The 18,658-nt window shown below is 34.5% G+C and overlaps 1 protein-coding gene across 7 annotated transcripts in view; it reads right to left on the reverse strand.

The window, feature by feature from the left end:
* Positions 1–18,658, reverse strand: part of Rab3ip (RAB3A interacting protein) — a 162,466-nt gene that overhangs the window by 1,631 nt on the left and 142,177 nt on the right. For 4 of the 7 annotated variants that reach the window (XM_071609691.1, XM_071609685.1, XM_071609689.1 and 1 more), the window contains 7 exons: positions 11,250–11,327; positions 10,415–10,618; positions 10,207–10,263; positions 7,253–7,381; positions 5,818–5,930; positions 2,114–2,213; positions 1,959–2,028 (listed from right to left, as the gene is read on the reverse strand). In XM_071609691.1, the coding sequence (XP_071465792.1) occupies positions 1,959–2,028; positions 2,114–2,213; positions 5,818–5,930; positions 7,253–7,381; positions 10,207–10,263; positions 10,415–10,618; positions 11,250–11,327 (751 nt within the window). The remainder of the gene's footprint in view (positions 1–1,958; positions 2,029–2,113; positions 2,214–5,817; positions 5,931–7,252; positions 7,382–10,206; positions 10,264–10,414; positions 10,619–11,249; positions 11,328–18,658) is intronic. The other 3 variants (XM_071609686.1, XM_071609688.1, XM_071609692.1) reach the window with 3 other exon arrangements.

Genomic DNA, 18,658 nt, shown 5'->3' on the forward strand with positions numbered 1-18,658 from the left:
CTTATCTGAAATGTTTGTGACCAGAAGTGTTTCAGATTTGGGATATTTTTGGATTTGAGAATATTTACATATAAATAAGGTTTCTTGGGGAAGATATCCAAGTCTAAACGTGAATTCACTCATGTCTTACATACCCCTTTATCCATATAGCTTGAGTATTTTTAGTTTGCCTGTGTTGTGACTACAACTTAACGCATGAAGTCAGGTGTAGGATTTTCTTCCTGTGGCATCATATCTGCCCCAATGCTTCATTTCATGGAGCATTTTAAATTTTTAGATCTGGTATGTCAAGGTGTAGTATCAAGGTCAGGAAACCCTGCCTTAGACTTAGATGCCATTAATCCTTGTTTCATACAAGGCATAGAAAACAGATTTTAAAATTAAAATACTTGTTTACTATAAACCCACAGTCTATGACAAGTACCAAATATGTGAAGTCCAAGAGGACAGAAACCAGAGAAGGCATCACCTTTACCGCCATAACTCATGTCATTTTCTTCTTATTTTCATAAAGTAAATTATCTTTCAGACTTTCCTACAAATCTTATTTTAACAAGGAAAAAAAATATGCTGACAATTTAACAACATAAATCATCTGTTCTCCATTTTAAATCATATTATCCAGCAGTTATTTAAAAAGATTTCAGTGTTCTTAAAGTCATAAAAAGTATTATACAGCTCAAAGACTAATGTTACACAGACTTTTGAAATTCAGCTTAATTAAGGGCAGGTTTCATTCCTATTCTTCTAGGCATTAAAGTTCAATTATATGGGATTCTAAATAAATACAATTTTTCCAACATACCAGAGTTTGAGAAAGACTAAAGTTTTGTTGATATGAATTTTTTTTCTTTTTTTGAGGGGGTACCAGGGATTGAACGCAGGGGCACTCAACCACTGAGCCATGTTCCTAGCCCTATTTTGTATTTTATTTAGAGACGGTTCTCAGTGAGTTGTTTAGCACTTTGCTTTTTGCTGAGGCTGGCTTCAAACTAGTGATTCTTCTGCCTCCCGAGTCACTGAGATTTCAGGTGTGCACCACCACACCCAGCGTGACTACTTTTTCTATAGAATTGAGATTCACTAGTTTATGTGACTGAAAGACATTTTCAGTACCTAAAAATATATAAATGGGAAAATCTCCCACAATTTCAAATGCAAAACTGGCATAGACTTGTCCCTAAACTACATGTGCTCAAGAAAAACTGCTTCAAAGCTGTCAGGCCATATGAGTTTTTATGCTTGATATTTAAGACATTGGACTATAAAACCATGAGCAGTCACAGAAGACTGTATTAAAAATATTAACACACTTGTATGAGGTGGCTCATCTGGAACATCATGTGCACTTTCTGCTGGTTTAGAATGTAGCAATCTATTCCATTCAGAATCATCTCATGATTGCTTTATTAATTCACACGTGAAAGTAGAAAATACAGAAAAAATTTACCGTGAGCTCCTTCGTGGCTTCCAACAATTGTTTTAAACAAATCTGACCACTTTTAGAGCTTTCTCATTTTCATCTCTTAAGAATCAAATTTAATAATCTTTGTACTCTCCTCAACATTTACCACTTGATTGATCGCATATACCTTACAAATTAAAACTGGACTGGCTTAAAATTCAAGAGTGTAAAATGAGGCAAATAAAGAGACTGAATATTTTATTTTTAAAAAGAGACATTTTTGGGGCTTGGGTTGTGGCTCAGTGGTAGAATACACGCTCTGCACGTGTGAGGCACTGGGTTCGATCCTCAGCACCACATAAAATAAACAAACATCTACATATATATATATATTTTAAAGAGAGATTTATTCCCAAATTATCTACACATTTCATTAGAACTACAAAAGGGATTCAATATAAATGTAAAAACAATAAAGTTTTTTTGAATATTACTTGTCATACATTTTGCTAAACCTTCATATACATACTTACAGCAAATTAAGAACACTCACCATCCTGCTGTTTCACGAGTCCCTGCTGAATATATCGAATGTATGTGAAAAAATTACATACAGAAGTGATCTAGGCAGAAAGGGAAAAAATGTCATGAGTCAATTGCCGTGCATCAAAGTGAATTTTATTAATAAACTGTGGTTAAGTCACTTACCCTATATCTGCAAAAAGGAGAAATGTAATAATAGTTGCTTGAGTCCCCTAGCTTAATTCTGTGTTTACAAGACTTACTCTGGCCAGTGAGAGCACATTTTCTGTAAAATAATAAATATCACTTTTTAAAATTAAAAGCATTTTGCTCCTGCCCTTAATATAAGTTATATATTCACTCAGTAAACAACAAATACTTGAGAACTTACTATGTAACAAACCCTTTTCTGAATGCTGGGCTATAGTGATGAAAAGAACAAAATCTGTGTCCTTAAGGAGTTTATATTCTAATATATGCTTAATACCATAACACTAAATGCTTCTAGAACCAGAAACCAAATATTTCTGTGTGATATGTCCTATCCTAGAACAAATTTAAAATAAGTAATCAGCCCTAGGACAGTGCTCAGCTTAGTACAAGGACTTCAACTTCTCAGCTGAGAACTTAATGATGACTGTTCAAGTCTCAAAACCTGTTCTTGCTGGGCAGGGTGTTGCACACCTGTAAACCGGGCAGCTTGGGAGGCTGAAGTAGGAGGATCACAAATTCAAAGAAGCCAGTCTCAACAATGTAGCAAAACCCTGTCTTGTACAAACAAACAAAAACCCCCCAAACCCTGTTCTCAATAGCTTGCAGGGTAACAACTTCTGGATGAGGTACTTTTTTTTTTTTTTCCTTGTTTGATTGGTTGGCTTATATGCACTTAATGCAGAAGTAGAAAGGACTAAGCCACATTACAAACATACTGAATCTTAACACACATATAAACAGCACACTGCATTTTGTACCATCTTTCCTATTTGGCACAAGGACTTCCCTGTCAGGGATGAGGCTGTAAGCCTCTTGAGGACAGAGACAGTGTCTCATTCATCTTTAAGTGCCTGGCACACAGCTGACATTCAGTGACTGATGCATCAGTAATGAGCCACTTGTCACTACTGCTCCATGAGATGAAGCTCACTTGCTTATCAGGCTAGACTTGCCACCCTAGGAAGCTAAGAATTTGGCTAAATACAACTATTACTCTTATCAATATAAAATTAACACTGCATGGGGCTAGGGTTGTAGCTCAGTGGTAGAGCACTCGCCTCGCATGCCTAAGGCCCTGTGTTCGATCCTCAGCACCACATTAAATAAATAAATAAATAAATGAAAATAAAGGTATTTTAAAAAAAATTTAACACTGTTCTAAGTAAAATAAAGTGGTAAATGGCATTTTATATGACACTGTAAGTTATATAATAATAAAGAAAATGTATTATATAAACATTAAATATCAGCTCTATAAGAAACATAATACAAATGTACCTCCATAGTAAGGAAACACCCTGAGGAATTTGTTGTTATTTGGAACAGGATAATTTTGGAGGTGGCTATGAAAATCACAAAACACTTTTGATCTTTTTAAGGATTTTGTCTCCATTGTTCCTTTATTAGCAAATTGTTTTAATGACTTATAACTATTTCAAAGTATTAATTACTAACTTGGGGAGAATAAAAGGTCAATAAATTTAAGATTCCAGTGTTAGAAGTTCTTGTAATTATAATTTACCCAAGAAGAAAAAGTAGCATCAAGCTGATAAAAATTATTTTTATATACACTATTCTTCTGGGAATAGATATAAAAACAGATCAAATCTTCCTCCCTTCAAGAGTCCCTGATCACATTTGGAATAATCTTGCCTTCCTCAAAATTCCTATAGCACTATGACATTTATTTAGTCACTATCTTCATAACCAGACCACAAGAATCTTGGTAAAGGCCACACTTTACATTTCATTTTAAAAAGACAATATGTCAGGTGTGGTGGCACACACCTGTAATCCCAGAGGCTCAGGAGGCTGAGGCAGGAGGATCAGAAGGTTCAGCAACTTACTTGGAGGATCACAAGCTTCAGCAACTTACTTGGCAAGGCCCTAGCAACTTACTGAGAACCTGTCTCAAAAAAATAAAAACAGGCTGGGAATGTGGCTCAGTGGTTAAGTGTCCCTGGGTTCAATCCCTCATACCAACAAATAAATAAATAAAAAGGGCTGGGATGTAGTACAATGGTAAATGGCTTGCCTACAAGTGTGAGACACTGGGTTCGATCCTCAGCACCACATAAAAATAAATAAAGGTATCATGTCCATCTACAACTAAAAAAATATTTTAAAAAATAATAAAAAGACCTCTTCCTTCAGTTTTTCCACATGATATATCCTACAAACTCCTTGGCTTCTGAGCTCATGCCAACAAGCACAGTATCCTTAAACTGGCAAACTGTTCTCTAAGTATGTAACTGTTTTACTAAAACACTATAAATTCATTTTCACTAATACCCCTATTTGTCATCATTCGATGGTATTTGCAAATGTATTATATGTGTGATATATCATAGACACAAAATTTAAATTATACAATAAAAACTATTATATGCTATATTTAAAATAAAGTATGACATAGAGCTTCAAAGTATAAAAAATGCTATCACAAAATTTGATTCTTCAATTGAGGGGTTGAAGGACTAAGTTAAAAATACTTGGGTGTTTGTAGAATTTAAATCCTTTCCTATGATTCAGGGGCCACTGTGCTAGAGGTGTGTCACAAGGGGAGTGTGACACAGGACAGACTCTGGGTAGATGTGTGGCTCACAGACTCCACAAACAGTCACATGAATACAATCATTCTCTAAGCTTGCTGAGAATGTATGCACATCGTGAGAAATGGAAGAACAGAACTTTTACAACAGATTTTAACAGACTTATTAGTTAATTTCAACCAGTCTTTTCATCTTCTGACTTCACAATAATCCTGAGGAAAGTCAATTATTGCTTTCTACAAGCTCTGTTGGGCTTTCCAGTCTCCCATATTGATCTGCTTTTTATATACTAACTAAGTACCTTCCTCAAAAGTTTTCCAAGTCATTTTTAAAACATAAAACAGGGTACAATTCAGTGTTGGTTTTAGGCCAAACATTTACCTTTATCTAAAACCAGCACTATCTAAAAACTGGTTTTAATCTTTCCTACTCATGGGATTGGACGAAAACAGCTTGCCTTGCTATGAAATATGGCAGTCTTACCTCTGACCCCAAACAGCAGGCTGGGGATAGAGGTAGAGTGCATGTCCACCAGGTGCAAGAAGACCCAGGGTTCAATCCCCAACACCACAAAAAAACATACTTACACACACACACATGTAAATCCCAAATACTTTTCACACATGAAAGACAGAACTGATTATTTACAAAAGTGAGAACACTTTATGTTAGCAATATGCAAGGTGAGGATTGAACCAATTTCTTTGGCACCCTGTTTTTATTGATAAGACTTGGTCTAATTCAGTATCTCCTCAAATTATTTTTATGGTAATCCTCAGAAATATTTCACACAGACACCCAGTGTACACAGCTATACACAAGTATAACAAATAAAAATCTGCCTACAATCCACTAAATGGGTCACAACATGGGGTTAAAAAAACAAAAACCATGTTTCTAATCATTAGTCTACCTGGATCCCTATCATATATGTATATTTTTGTAATTTAAAAGACTCTCTTGATGCTAAATTTGAAATGTTATCTCCCACACTGTCTGGGAATCTGTTTTGGGGCTCTGAATAGAAACCCAAGGAGATGTAACCACAATTAAAACTAAAAAACTAAACAAATGCACACACACAAAAATTCATTATTTTTACAAGCTACAAATGTGAAAACCTACTTTGGTCCTCCACATTCCACAGCAGAAGCTTTCACAAATCGAATAGGTTGTAATCCCACTGGTTCAATGCTTAGAGTATTGTTTTCCACAGCCTCCAGAACAGCTGAAGCCAACTTAAAAAAAAATAAAAGTATTAGATGCCATGCTGGCAGAAAAGCACCAAATTATATTCTATGGTTAACTAATTTTATGAATTAATCTTTCCCCAAGTTTCACTAACTTGGCCTTACCTAACAAAAAGGAAAAAAAAAATTACATAGTCTCGATTTAACTTCTTTTATAATTCAGATACTGTTATGAAAGGCAATTTAGTTGTAGTGAAGTAACTTTTTTCATTATCTAAGGTATTAATTCCAGTCTCTGTTCACTTCTTACCTACAATTAACCCCCACTGTAAATGCCATTTCAGAATGAATATCCTAATGCTTTCTTCTGCTAATTTACATACATGTCATTTATAACACAGCAACATATACTAATTTTAGACAATATATTTTCTCAATATGTATTTATATTTATAAAAGACTGCAAAAAATAATTGCATTATCAAATATTAAGTCTCCAGATGGAGAAGGTAACAACTGATTAGTAGGTAACAAAGGTAAATTTCTGGGGGCTGAGGATGGAGCTCAGTGGCAGAGCATTTTGACAACCTAAATAAAGCCTGGTTCAATCCCCACCATCACACACACACACAAAAAAAAGCAAGCTTCTTCAGCTTAGCAAGATAACTAATACTGAATGGCCTATTTGAAACCAGCTACAGAGCTATAATAAACACATATTCATATCAAAAGTGTTACAATGTTCATATTAAGTTCTCCTTAAAAGTAATGTTATAACTAAATCCTTAAAAGACTTAATACAAAACTCTTAGGATTAAATTTCTTAAACATTAATTTACAGAATATCTGAAGACAAACCTTTTATATGGAAGAACAAAGTAAAATTATGACTTTACATTTGTATATGACTTGTATTTTTAAAAAGTTTTTATATATAATCTACTTCACTTCTTTCTCTTAACCCTGTGGCAAAGGCAAAGAAGGCGTTATTTTTCCTGTTTAAAAAGATGCAGAAACTAAACATGGATTTTTATCACATACAAAACTTTTAACAAGATTGTATAGAGAACTTCCCTTACACTAAACCTGGAACTGCCGATCAAGAAATAAGCCCTCCTCCCTAAATGTATTTACACTTCACTTCAGTGCAACACACACTTCAGTGTGAATGATCCTCTGCTCAAAGAAGAAAAGATGTTCAGTAACTGAATGCCAACAACTATGACTCTAATATGGAATGGAAAAAATGGCAAAACATAACATTTTATAATAACTTACTAATGTAAGAAATATGAAAATATGTAACATGACTTAGTAAAAAGAACAGAAACAACTTTAATGCATTCCTACAAAAAAGAAAAAAAAATTACCTCACTTTTTGAGAATGTTAAACATGGAAAGATATCTTCCTGATAGATTTTGTCTAAGAAAGGACATGTTCTGTCCATTGTGGGCTCATCCTTCCAAGATCTGAATTCGTTATACAGAGATAAATCAGCCTAACAAACCAAAAGAAAGCACAAAACAACTTTATAAAAAGAACAAACACAAAACCATTTTATAAAACAAAAATCTAATTTAAACATTACTGAAAAGTAAACGCTCATTTAAAATAATGAACTGAAATATCCCTGATTCGTTTTAAAACATGTTAGCAATTTTTCTTTAAGAAAAAAAAAATGACTCTGAAATGACTGACTGACCCTTTTTAATGTATCCACTATGGTATCCAATGATTCTACCTTTTTCCTCAACTCTGGTCCCCCAAAATTAACATTGGAGCTGTTCTTAAGACAAAGGTGCACACTGTTTTAATATAAAAATGGGTAAGTCTTTTCTGAAAACAATGATAAAGTGGAGCCAAGTTAACGAAGTAAACTGCTCAAACTGAGACTAAACTGTGAAACTTAATATGGGGTAAAAAATGACACTAATTGCTCTGCTATTACCTGAAAATATTTCTAGAAGAATTGCCAAAATGTTCATTGTATTAGCAAAAAGACAAAAAGAAGCACACATTAGGCTGCTAAATTGACTATCTTAAAATATGTTTAGATATTTCTGGTACATCAACATCTAGTAATTACCATATGAATTACTAAGAATAATCCACTTCTGGTACTCATTTTCCTAACCACTTCTTTAGCTATTCCTCTTCTTTCCCTTCTCCCTATAACAAAATTTCCCCAAGTATTCTTCCCTGCAGATCCTAATATTCCCTCTACTTACCTATTCAACACCATCTGCTGGAAGACAAAGCTACACCTACACCAGCCACCCAAAGAGAAGTGTCTCCCTTGTTCTTTTACAATCCTAAGCCACTCTTCTCCAGATGCACTTAATACCCTATGTATGACACATGGGACTACAGTTGTGGCTGGCTTCTAAGTAGCTTAATCAGAGGTGCAGTTTCTTTATGTGAAAGTAACAAAAGGCTGAGGGTATCCAAGCTTTACTACAGACTTTCTTTTAAGATGTATAATGACAATCTCAATGTGAATTTTTTCATCCCAATTCATAAATTCCTTGAATCAAATTAAAGGCAAAAGGATAAACAATATTAGCAGATAAATACTTAATGTTTTCATATTCATTTTCTTTGTAAGTTTATTAAAAAAATGAACATAAACCCCAAGGCAGATATGGTATTCTAAGGAAAGAGTCTAATGTAAAGGCAGTAATTTAAACCATTTCTTAAAAGCTGACTCTTGCAACAACTATGGTAAGCATTTTATAAACATTTAATCCACAGAACTGTGTGAGACAACTATTACAATCACCATTTTATAGATAAGGAAGTTATGACTTAAATAAAGTAACTTGCCCAAGGCTATACAGTAAGAAAATAGTAAAGTCTACACTCAAAAAATCTGAGCAGTATGATCTTAAAGACTGCCTTGAGTGTGTGTCTGCATGCATAAATGAGTTTTAAAGGCTTTCAGAAGATAGGTTGCTAATAACATGACTGCATGTCCCATCAGGTTTTCTACAGAATCACAGGCATATTTTGTTTGAGATAGTCACATCTGATTCTAAGAGTTACATTAGGCCAATTTTTTGTCTTATTAAAACTTTTTGACATTTTTCATAACACATCAGAATATAAGATAATACCTAAAAAGCAAAAAGCTATTATTTTGAAGTTATATGCTGCCTATTCTTATTTTAAGGAATTTCAAAAACCAAAAAACAAACCTTTAAAATATTCCATGAGAAAACATCTAAATTTTGTCAGTATAAACACAGGGGAAAAGAACAAAATTACACATGAGTGAGAAACTATAGCAAAAATGCAAGTGGGAACAAGCCATTAAAAATGCTATTTAAGTTCAAAGAAATCAAAATTAAAGTTATGACTAAAAATGTTTGTTAAATATTTCAAAGAAAGCAATGTATATTTTATATTTTGTAACATCCAGATTTGACCAAGTATTTCTAATTAGCATTTTCATTAATAACAAAACAAAATGCAATTCAATTAAGATAATTTAATAAATTCCTGGCTTCCATGAAAAAATTTAACTGAAAAATTATAAATAGCTTCTTCGAGATTATGATGGATTTGAATTCAACAATGTAAAATATAGCTCTTGAGGAAAAAAAACAGGGATGGGACTGGGGTTGTAGCTCAGTAGTAGAGTACTTGTCTAGAGTGTGTGGGGCACTGGGTTCGATCCTCAGCATTACATAAAAATAAATTTTAAAAAAGGTATTGTGTCCAACTACAACTGAAAAAAAAAAAAAAAAAGAAAGAAAAGAAAACACAAGGAAGTGGTGCTCCATGAATTATTGATGAATCCCCTGGGAAATGCTTTGCCATCGTTTGCAATGATAAAATTAAAAATATTTTATAATAACATAATTTTTACTCTTAAGTATTCAAAACATTAGCACACTAACTCAGTTATCTTTATAACATGTCTTCTAAAATGATAAAGCTGCCATTATTTCTATTTTTTGTTGCTTAAGTATCTGAATTAACTCTAAGAATCTCTTAATAATAAAAAATTCTACTTTTCTCAGAATTAAATAAAAGCAATACACTAATTTTTAAGAAAATCACCTTAAAGCTAGGTATGAAGGTCAGTGGTAGAGCATTTGCCTAGCATGCACTAGACCCTGGGTCCAATCCCCAACATTGAAAAAAAAAAACCAAAAACACCTTGTTTTATTTTCACATATTTCTTATATTTGTAATTTACAAGAGCATTCTAGCAATACATTTTAGTAACCTAAGAACTAGGTTACTAAAGCCACCCACTCTCCTTTATATAACACAAGACAGTTTGTTCCCTAAATGAAAAATTGAGATTAAGAAACTTACCAAGTTTCCAGCAGGTACTCCAAGGGCAGTCAAGTAGAAAATGGAAGTGAAGAATCCCTGAAAGCAGCCAGCTCTAGATAAAGCCTCCCCCATCTTAATATTGCATATTTTGTACTAAAAGTTTTGCTGGCAAAAATCATAACTGACCTCAGTGATGAGAATTAACAAGTATCAATAGAGTCAGAGGGGACAGTCCTTGACCAGTTACCTCTTTGCAGTCTTTTACAATTGGCTGTATCACACTGAGGTCCTGATGACTGCCACTCATAGCACTGCTTGTACTTTTATTTCTTGTATGCCCCTTTTTAAAAGGTGTCTTTCCACCTGGCAGAGGCTCTTGTGTGGGTGACGTTGGAGAACTGGACAACACGAGTGTCTTCAACGCAGCTACTTCTGCTTGAAGTACATCAATCTTGAAGAGAAACCAACAGTAATACACACTAAATATGTTTTATGACATATGTAGCCAAATGCTAGCAATTTGCTCAAGACACTGTCAAAGATGGAAAATAAGTCTAATTTGTCTTTCCTGTGGAGTAATAAAATGAAAGTATATCCAAGTTTTTTGATGTTTCTACAAGGTCTGAATACAATTACTAGTCATCAAAATGATCAAAAACAAAATATTTAATGTATATAAACTTTTGAAATCTTCAAAATTTAATAACTCATGATCAGTTGTAGTTCACTCCTAAAATAGTAGATTTTAATAATTTTAATAGTAAAAAATAGATCTTACTAAAATAGTAACATCTAACATTTATGTGGCTTTTCAGTAAGCTAAGAAAATAAATGTTCACTTTAAGATGTGATTTACAAGGCTTTAAATCATTTGGTTCTAATATAAATGGACACCAATGTTCACTATTAATTATATCTAGGTAGCAACTATTTTCTTCTTTACATTTTTCTATAGCTTTCAAAGCTAGAATAAGTACTACTTTTACAACCAGAACAAAAATCTAATCAGTATTAATGTATCCTTAAAATGATTATTAGTAATTTCTTTAAATTTCATTCTATTAAAAGCCATAAAAACTTACTTTCCCTTGTGCTTCTTTCAGCTGTTTTTCTGCTGTTGCCTGCTTGACATTTGCTTCTCTCACCATCTTGTGAGCTTCCTGAAAAAGTTAATATCTCAAATTTTGGAAACAAAGGATTTAACATTTGTTTTAAAAAATCAATTGACAAGCGCTGGGGTTGTAGCTCGGTAGCAGAGCACTTGTCTCACACATGTGATGCACTGGGTTCGATCCTCAGCACCATATAACAATAAATAAACAAAATAAAGATACTGTGTCCACCTATTAAAAAAAATCTAAAAAAGCCAACTGCTAAGCATCTATAATTGAAGCAAATGCATACTGCCAAAATTTACCCTGAAACTAAGAATTCAATATCAACTACCAAAACAGCAGTTGACATGAGACAAATTATTAGGAACTAAAAACAGGTACACTCCATTTAGTACCTATTACCACTGAGGCAGCCAAGTTGAGTTCAATCATTCTGATAATGCTTTTATAAGGATTGTGACTTTGATGAAAAAAAAGATAATGGCTCACAGGTCAAAGCCAACTTCCTTGCAGTTAGGTGTTTATAATTTGATCATGATATGTATATATGTGTGTATGTATAAGTGTGTATACATACATGTATATATATTCATATTATTAATCATAGCAAAGATAAGGGACAAAAATATTAATGCATCAATAATATTGTAGTTTATAGGGATGACAATTGAGAAGCCTCAGAACTTCCAATAAAAACATTCACAAAATAGTACTAAGTGAAAATTTTGTACAGAGCAACCTAAAAAGGGAAAATCAGAAAATATGAAACTCTAGGTATTTAATTCCTTTCCACACATACAATATTTACTTATTGAGCATTTATTCATGACATCTCTTTGTGAGGTACCATTCTAGTGCTGATAATACAATGGGAAGAGAGACAAGGTCCCTGCTCTTAGAGAGCTTACGTTCTAATAATCAAACATCAGGGCAAGAATTCCAGATTTTATTTTTAAGTGTAAAAGGAAGGCTTTTTTTATTTTAAGAAGAGGTATGACATGGTCTCAATTAAAAATTATGCTCCCATGGGGCTGGGGCTGTGGCTCAGCTGTAGCACACTTGCCTGGCATGTGTGAGGCACTGGGTTCAATTCTCAGCACTGCATATAAATAAATAAAATAAAGGTCTATCAACAACAACAAAAAAATATTTTAAAAATTATGCTGTTGTATGGAATGATTCTCAGGATTCAGGAAGATTAGAAAAATATGGGATTATATAGTTCCCTGTAATATAAGAATTTATATTTCAGAGTTTCTACTTATACTTTCTCTAAGGGAAAGACAGAAGGTAGGGAGGTTTAAAGACATTTAGTAAATAAAGTAGTTTGAAACTGCACCTCACTAGGTCTGCCAAATGCTGGGTCAAAGAGTGGAAGTTCCCTACAATGGTGATCCCATTCATCCACTTGCTCTTACAGTACTGTAAAGAGTTGTGGTTTGTGTGTGCCTATGAACTCATAAATCACATTAGTTTAAATATAAGAATCTTCACTATCAATGATTTATATGAAATGAAATTAACCACAAAAATATTCCATGCACCATTATGCTGATTTCTTGGCAAGGTCCTTAATAACTAAATGAGCTGAACATTTTCTTTTTAAAAATAATTGTTTCAGATTTGCCAAAATTTTCCAGGATAAGTAGCTGTGAACTGAAGACTATCTGGCAGATATTTTCAAAATAATGAACAAATCTAATCTGACCTTTCAAGATAAGTGACATTAGCTATAAAAGTAACTCATATTATGGGGGAAAATGTATTTAAATATTTGGAAATAGACTCTACTTTCAATAATAGTGGACTATACAATTTGGACCATATAGAGAACAATTATCAAAGCTAACAAGGTTTTGTTGGTTATTTTTGTTTTTAATGTGTCTGAAAACATTGAGAGCTAAGAAAACTGAACAATTAGAGGTCAAGACCAGAAAAAGTAAACACAAAAAAACGAGGTGGAATTTGAGGTGACCTTTCCACTAGAGACAAGTGATAATGAAAAATACCTCTGCACATAATTGGGGTCCCAAAAGGAAAGAAGAACTAGGCTGAGGCAGAAGCAGTATCTAAAGAGATAATGCATAAAATTTTGCAAATCAACAAAAGTCATCAAAAGGCAGATTTTTCAAAGGTTTGGAACTTTTCATCACTTTGTCCTTCTGAAGCTCAAAGTGATATTAAAAAATCATCTATACCAGGAATCAGCAAACATTCTCTGTAAAGGGCCAAATAGTATTTTTGGATTTGAGGGCCATATACAGTTTCTGTTGCAAATGTTCAATTTATCTTTTGCAGTGTGAAAGCAGCCATGGGTAATATATAAACAAATGAATGTGCCTATCTCAATAAAAATTTATGAGCAATGAAAGTTACATTTCATATAATTTCATTTTAAACATGCTACCACTTGCAAAAGTTGCCTTTTAAGGGATATGGTTGCAATGGCAGCTACCTTACCAAATTTCAAAGATACAATATAGTCTGTCACCAGGCTGCACATTAGATCTTCAGAATTTATTCATCCTACATAACTGAAATTTTGTACCATTTGACCAACATCTCTCATTTCTCCAATCCTCAACCTCAAACAACTACCAATCTACTCTGCTTATGAGTTCAACTATTTTAAATTTTATCTAAGTGGAGACTGGGCAACATTTTCCTGTATCTGGCATTTCTCAATTAACCTGTGTCCTCTAGGTTCATCAATGTTATCTAAAATGGCAGAATTTCCTTTTTAAGGTCGAATAATACTCCAAGATATACAGAAACATCAGATTTTATTTTCATATCTTTACTATTGAGACATTGCTGCAATGAACATGGAAGTACAGGCATCAAGATACTAATTTTATTTCCTTTGGATATACACTTAGAAGTGAGATTGCTGGTAATTTTTAATTTTTCTGAGGAGGAACCCCCATACTGTTTTATATAATGGCTATCCCAATTTACATACCCACTGTTATGATTTGGATATGAAATGTGTAAAACAGTGCAGTAGTGTTCAGAGGTAAAATGATTACATTATGAGAGCTGTAACCTCATCCATGGATTAATCCATTTGATGAGTTAATAGTTTAAATGGATTAATGGGTGGTAACTTTAGGCAGACAGGGTACAGCTAAAGGAAGAAAGTCACTGGCAGCATGCCCTTGGAGATTATATTATCCTCTGCTCCTTGTACTTATTTTCTTTCTCTGCTTCCTGGCTGTCATGAACTGAGTAGCTTTCCTCTGCCAGGCCCTCCTGCCATTATGTTCTGCTTTACACTGGGCCCAGAGCTATGGAGTTGGCCAGCCATGGAATTAACCTTTGAACCCATGACCCAAAATAAACTTTTCCTCATCTTTTTGGGGTTTTGGTCACAATGACCCAAAACTGACTAAAACAAGAATTTGGTTCTAGGAGTGGGGCCATTTCTGTGACTAACCTGACCATGTGGTCCATAAGTATTTGGAACTGGTTTGCAGGGGGATTTTGGAAAAGTTTGGAGATGCAGGATGCAGAAGCCTTAGAATGTTGTAAGCAGAGCTTGATGGGTGAGACTGATGGGATCTCAGAAGACCAGAATGTCAATAGGAATGCTGACAGTAAAGATTTGGCTCAAGTTTCAGAGGGGAAGGAGGACTCTATTAAAATTGAGTCCTCAAGTTTAGAGAACTAGAGGTCATTGACTAGAGGTCATTCATGTAACTTTTGGCAAAAATAGCTGTCTACATTTTGCCCATATCCTGAGACTTAGCATGAGGTTAAATGCAAAGGCTGAATGGACCACTCAGGCACTGGTATGGACACTGCTGATGCCCTTTAGCCAAGTTTACAGTGATAATCAGCAGCAGAAAGATCTGAAAAACTTGCAATTTGGCCAGAAAATTGTGAGTAAAACTGGGATCAAGGAAGTGTGGTTGTTGAAGAATTTACAACTACTGAAGAAATGCTAAATACTTCACACAGCCAGACAATAGAAAAGACAGCTTGAAGGCATACTGGGAATTGGCAAGGCCACATCTATCACAGGCTCAAGGGTGTAAAAATAAAAACTCCTTTGAGACCAGACAATGAGAGCACCCTGCTTGCACAAGAGGTGGCCTAAAAAGTTGTTTCACCATGCTCAGCCACTCACAGGCCACTATAGCCACGGTGCCAGAAGGCTTGGCTACTGTTCAACATGGCAGCAAAACTTGGTGTCATCCATGTGGTGCTGGTTCTGCATGAATGCAGAATGATGGAGTCACGGGGTCATGGAGGCTTCCACCAAAATGTCAAAGGAAGACCTGGGAAACCAGGCAAAGTAAAGCAGAGTTGGAATCCCTGAGAAGGCAATGCATGAAGATGTAAGAAGAAAGTCAAAGCTGCAGAAATCAAGCAGAAACAAACCAAGAGAAATGCCATGTGGGCTATAACCAGCAATATTATGGGGGCAGAACCACACAAGCCCTTTGGAGAAAACATCATGATGCCATGTCCCCTTGATGCTGGACCTAAGCTACAGGACTTGTTAGCCCAGGTGGACTTAGTTCTTGCTTTGGTCTCATCTTCTTTCCATGTCCCTACTTCTCCCTTTTGGAATGGAAGTACTTCGTGCCATCATATGTAACCTGCTTTTGATCTTTATAGAGGCTCACAGATAAAGAGTTTGCCTTGAGTCTCAGATGAGATTTTGGACTCGGTCTTCTGAGTAATGCTGCACAGCAGTCAACAAAATAAAAAGGCAACATAGGAGACGATAGAGTGTTTTGGAAATGAATTAAATGTATTTTGCATTGTGAGATAGGCATGAGCTTTCGGAGGCCAGGGGCAGAATTTAATGGTATAAATATGAGGTGTCTTGCCAAAAGTTCATGTGTAAGAAAATGTATTAATGTTCAGAGGCAAAATTGTTTTAAGAGTATAAGAGTTGTAACCAGATTGGTGGATTAATCCATTTGATAGATTGATAATCTGAATGGATTAATGGGTGGTTATTGAAGGCAGATACAGTGTGGCTGGAGGAAGTAGACCAGTAGGGGTATGCCGGTGGAATTATATTATCCCTGATTCATTTCGCACTAGCTCTCCAGCTCTTTCCTGGCTGTAACAAACTAAGTAGCTTTCCTTTGCCACACTCTTCCACCATGATGTCTTGCCTCATATTGGGGTTTACTATTTTGTCCCTGGTGAGCAGAACTCTCTCTGCTTCATGGTTGTGATGTCCTGAGTTGCTTCTTTCTGTCACATCCTTCTGCCGTGATGTTCTACTTCACCTTAGGTCCAGAGCTATGGAGTTGGCTGACCATGGACTAAACCTCTGAATCCATGAGTCAAAATAAACTTTCCCTTCTCTGAGTTGTTCTTGTCTGGCCTTTTGGTCACAGAACACAAAACTAAAACACCGACCAACAGTGTACAAGGGTTCTTTTTCTGTATATACTTGACAACATCTTTTATATTTTGGATATCTCATTGGGTTTTGATTTGTATTTACCTGATGATAAAAGATGCTGAGCAGGGCTGGGGATGTGGCTCAAGCAGTAGCGCACTTGCCTGGCATGCGCGTGGCGCTGGGTTCGATCCTCAGCACCACATAAAAATAAAATAAAGATGTTGTGTCCACCAAAAACTGAAAAATAAATATTAAAAAATTCTCTCTCTCTTAAAAAAAAAGATGCTGAGCACCTTTTAATATATTTGTTGGCCTATGTATTGATTTTAAGGAAAAGCATCTAGGCAGGTCTTTAACCTATTTTTCAATTGTGGGGTTTTTTTGGGGGGAGGAAGGAGGTCTTTTCCTTTTGGTTATTGAGTGCCTTGTATATTAACCCCTTATCAGATACATAGTTTGCAAATATTTTCTCCCACTTAGTAGGCTGCTTTTTCATTTTGTTCAGTTTGCTGTGCAGAAGTTTGATGCAATTCTACTTGTCTAATTTGCTTTTGTTGCCTGTGCTCTTGATATAGTAGTGTTATGGTTTCAAGTTTTCCTTATCCAATTTGAGTTTATTTTGTGTTATTGTTGTTGTTTATGCCATGAGATAAAGATCCAATTTCATTTGTCTGCATGTGTATATCCAGTTTCCCCAGCACCATTTATTGAAGACACTATCCTTTCTCAACCGTGTATTTATAAGCACCCTTCACATAAATGCATAGGCTTATTTGGGGGCTACTTAGTTCCAATTGTCTTTTTATCAGTGCCACACTGGTTTGACTACTGTAGCTCTGTCATATATTTTGAAATAAGGAAGTGTGACATATCCAGCTTTTCTTTCTTGTTGAAAACTGCTTTTGTGGGATAGGGTTGTGGCTCAGTGGTACAGCACTTGCCTAGCATGTGTGAGGCACTGGGTTCAATTCTCAGCACCACATATAAATAAATGAATAATAAAATAAAGGCCCATCAACAATTTATATATTTATATTTTTTAAATGTGTGTGTGTGTGTATACACATACACACACACACAAAAAAAAGAAAACTGCTTTTGCTCTTTGGCAGATCTGAAAGAATTTTAGGATTTTTTTTTTTCTATTTCTGAAAAAAAAAATCATTGGGATTTTGAGAGGGATTGCACTGAATCTGTAATCACTTTTGGTTTTATGGACATTTTAACAATATTAATTTTTTCAAGCCATGAACATAGGATATCTTTTTATGTATCTGTCTTCTTTAACTCCCCGCATCCACATATTATAATATTCAGCATACAAATCTTTAATCTCTTTGGTTAAGTTTATTCCTAAGTATTTAATTCTTTTTAGTATTTTTGCAAACAGGATTTTCTTAATTTCCTTTTCAGATAGTTCACTGTGTATAGAAACACCACTGATTTTTGTATCCTGCATTTTTACTAAATTCATTTGTTAGTTCTAACTTTTGTTAATGAATCCTTAGGACTTTCTATATATGTTAATATCACCTTCAAATATATGATTTTTTTCTTTCTCTTGTCTAATTACTCTGGCTAGGACTTCAGTACTGTCTTAAGTAAAAGTGGCAAAGAGCAGGCAACCTTTGCCTTGTACCAGATTTTAGAGGAAAAGCTTTCAACTTTTTTCCCATTGACAGTGATGTGAGCTATAAGTTTTTCATATATGGTTCTTAATGTGTGGAATTACACTGCTTCAATACCTATTTTGTTGAGAGTTTTCATGATCAATGGATATTAAATTTTGTAAAGAGGTCTTTCTACATCTATTGAGATGATCACATGATCTCCATCTGTTAACACGACTGTATTATAATGATTGATTTACCCATGTTCAACCATCTTTTCATCACAGGGATAAATCCCATTTGGTCATGGTATATTTATTCTTGTCATATGCTGCTAAATTCAGTTTTCAATCATTTTATTGAAAATTTTTGTACCTATGTGTATCAGGAATATTGAC

Source organism: Marmota flaviventris, chromosome 3, assembly GCF_047511675.1.
Source record: "Marmota flaviventris isolate mMarFla1 chromosome 3, mMarFla1.hap1, whole genome shotgun sequence".
Lineage (NCBI taxonomy): Eukaryota > Metazoa > Chordata > Mammalia > Rodentia > Sciuridae > Marmota > Marmota flaviventris.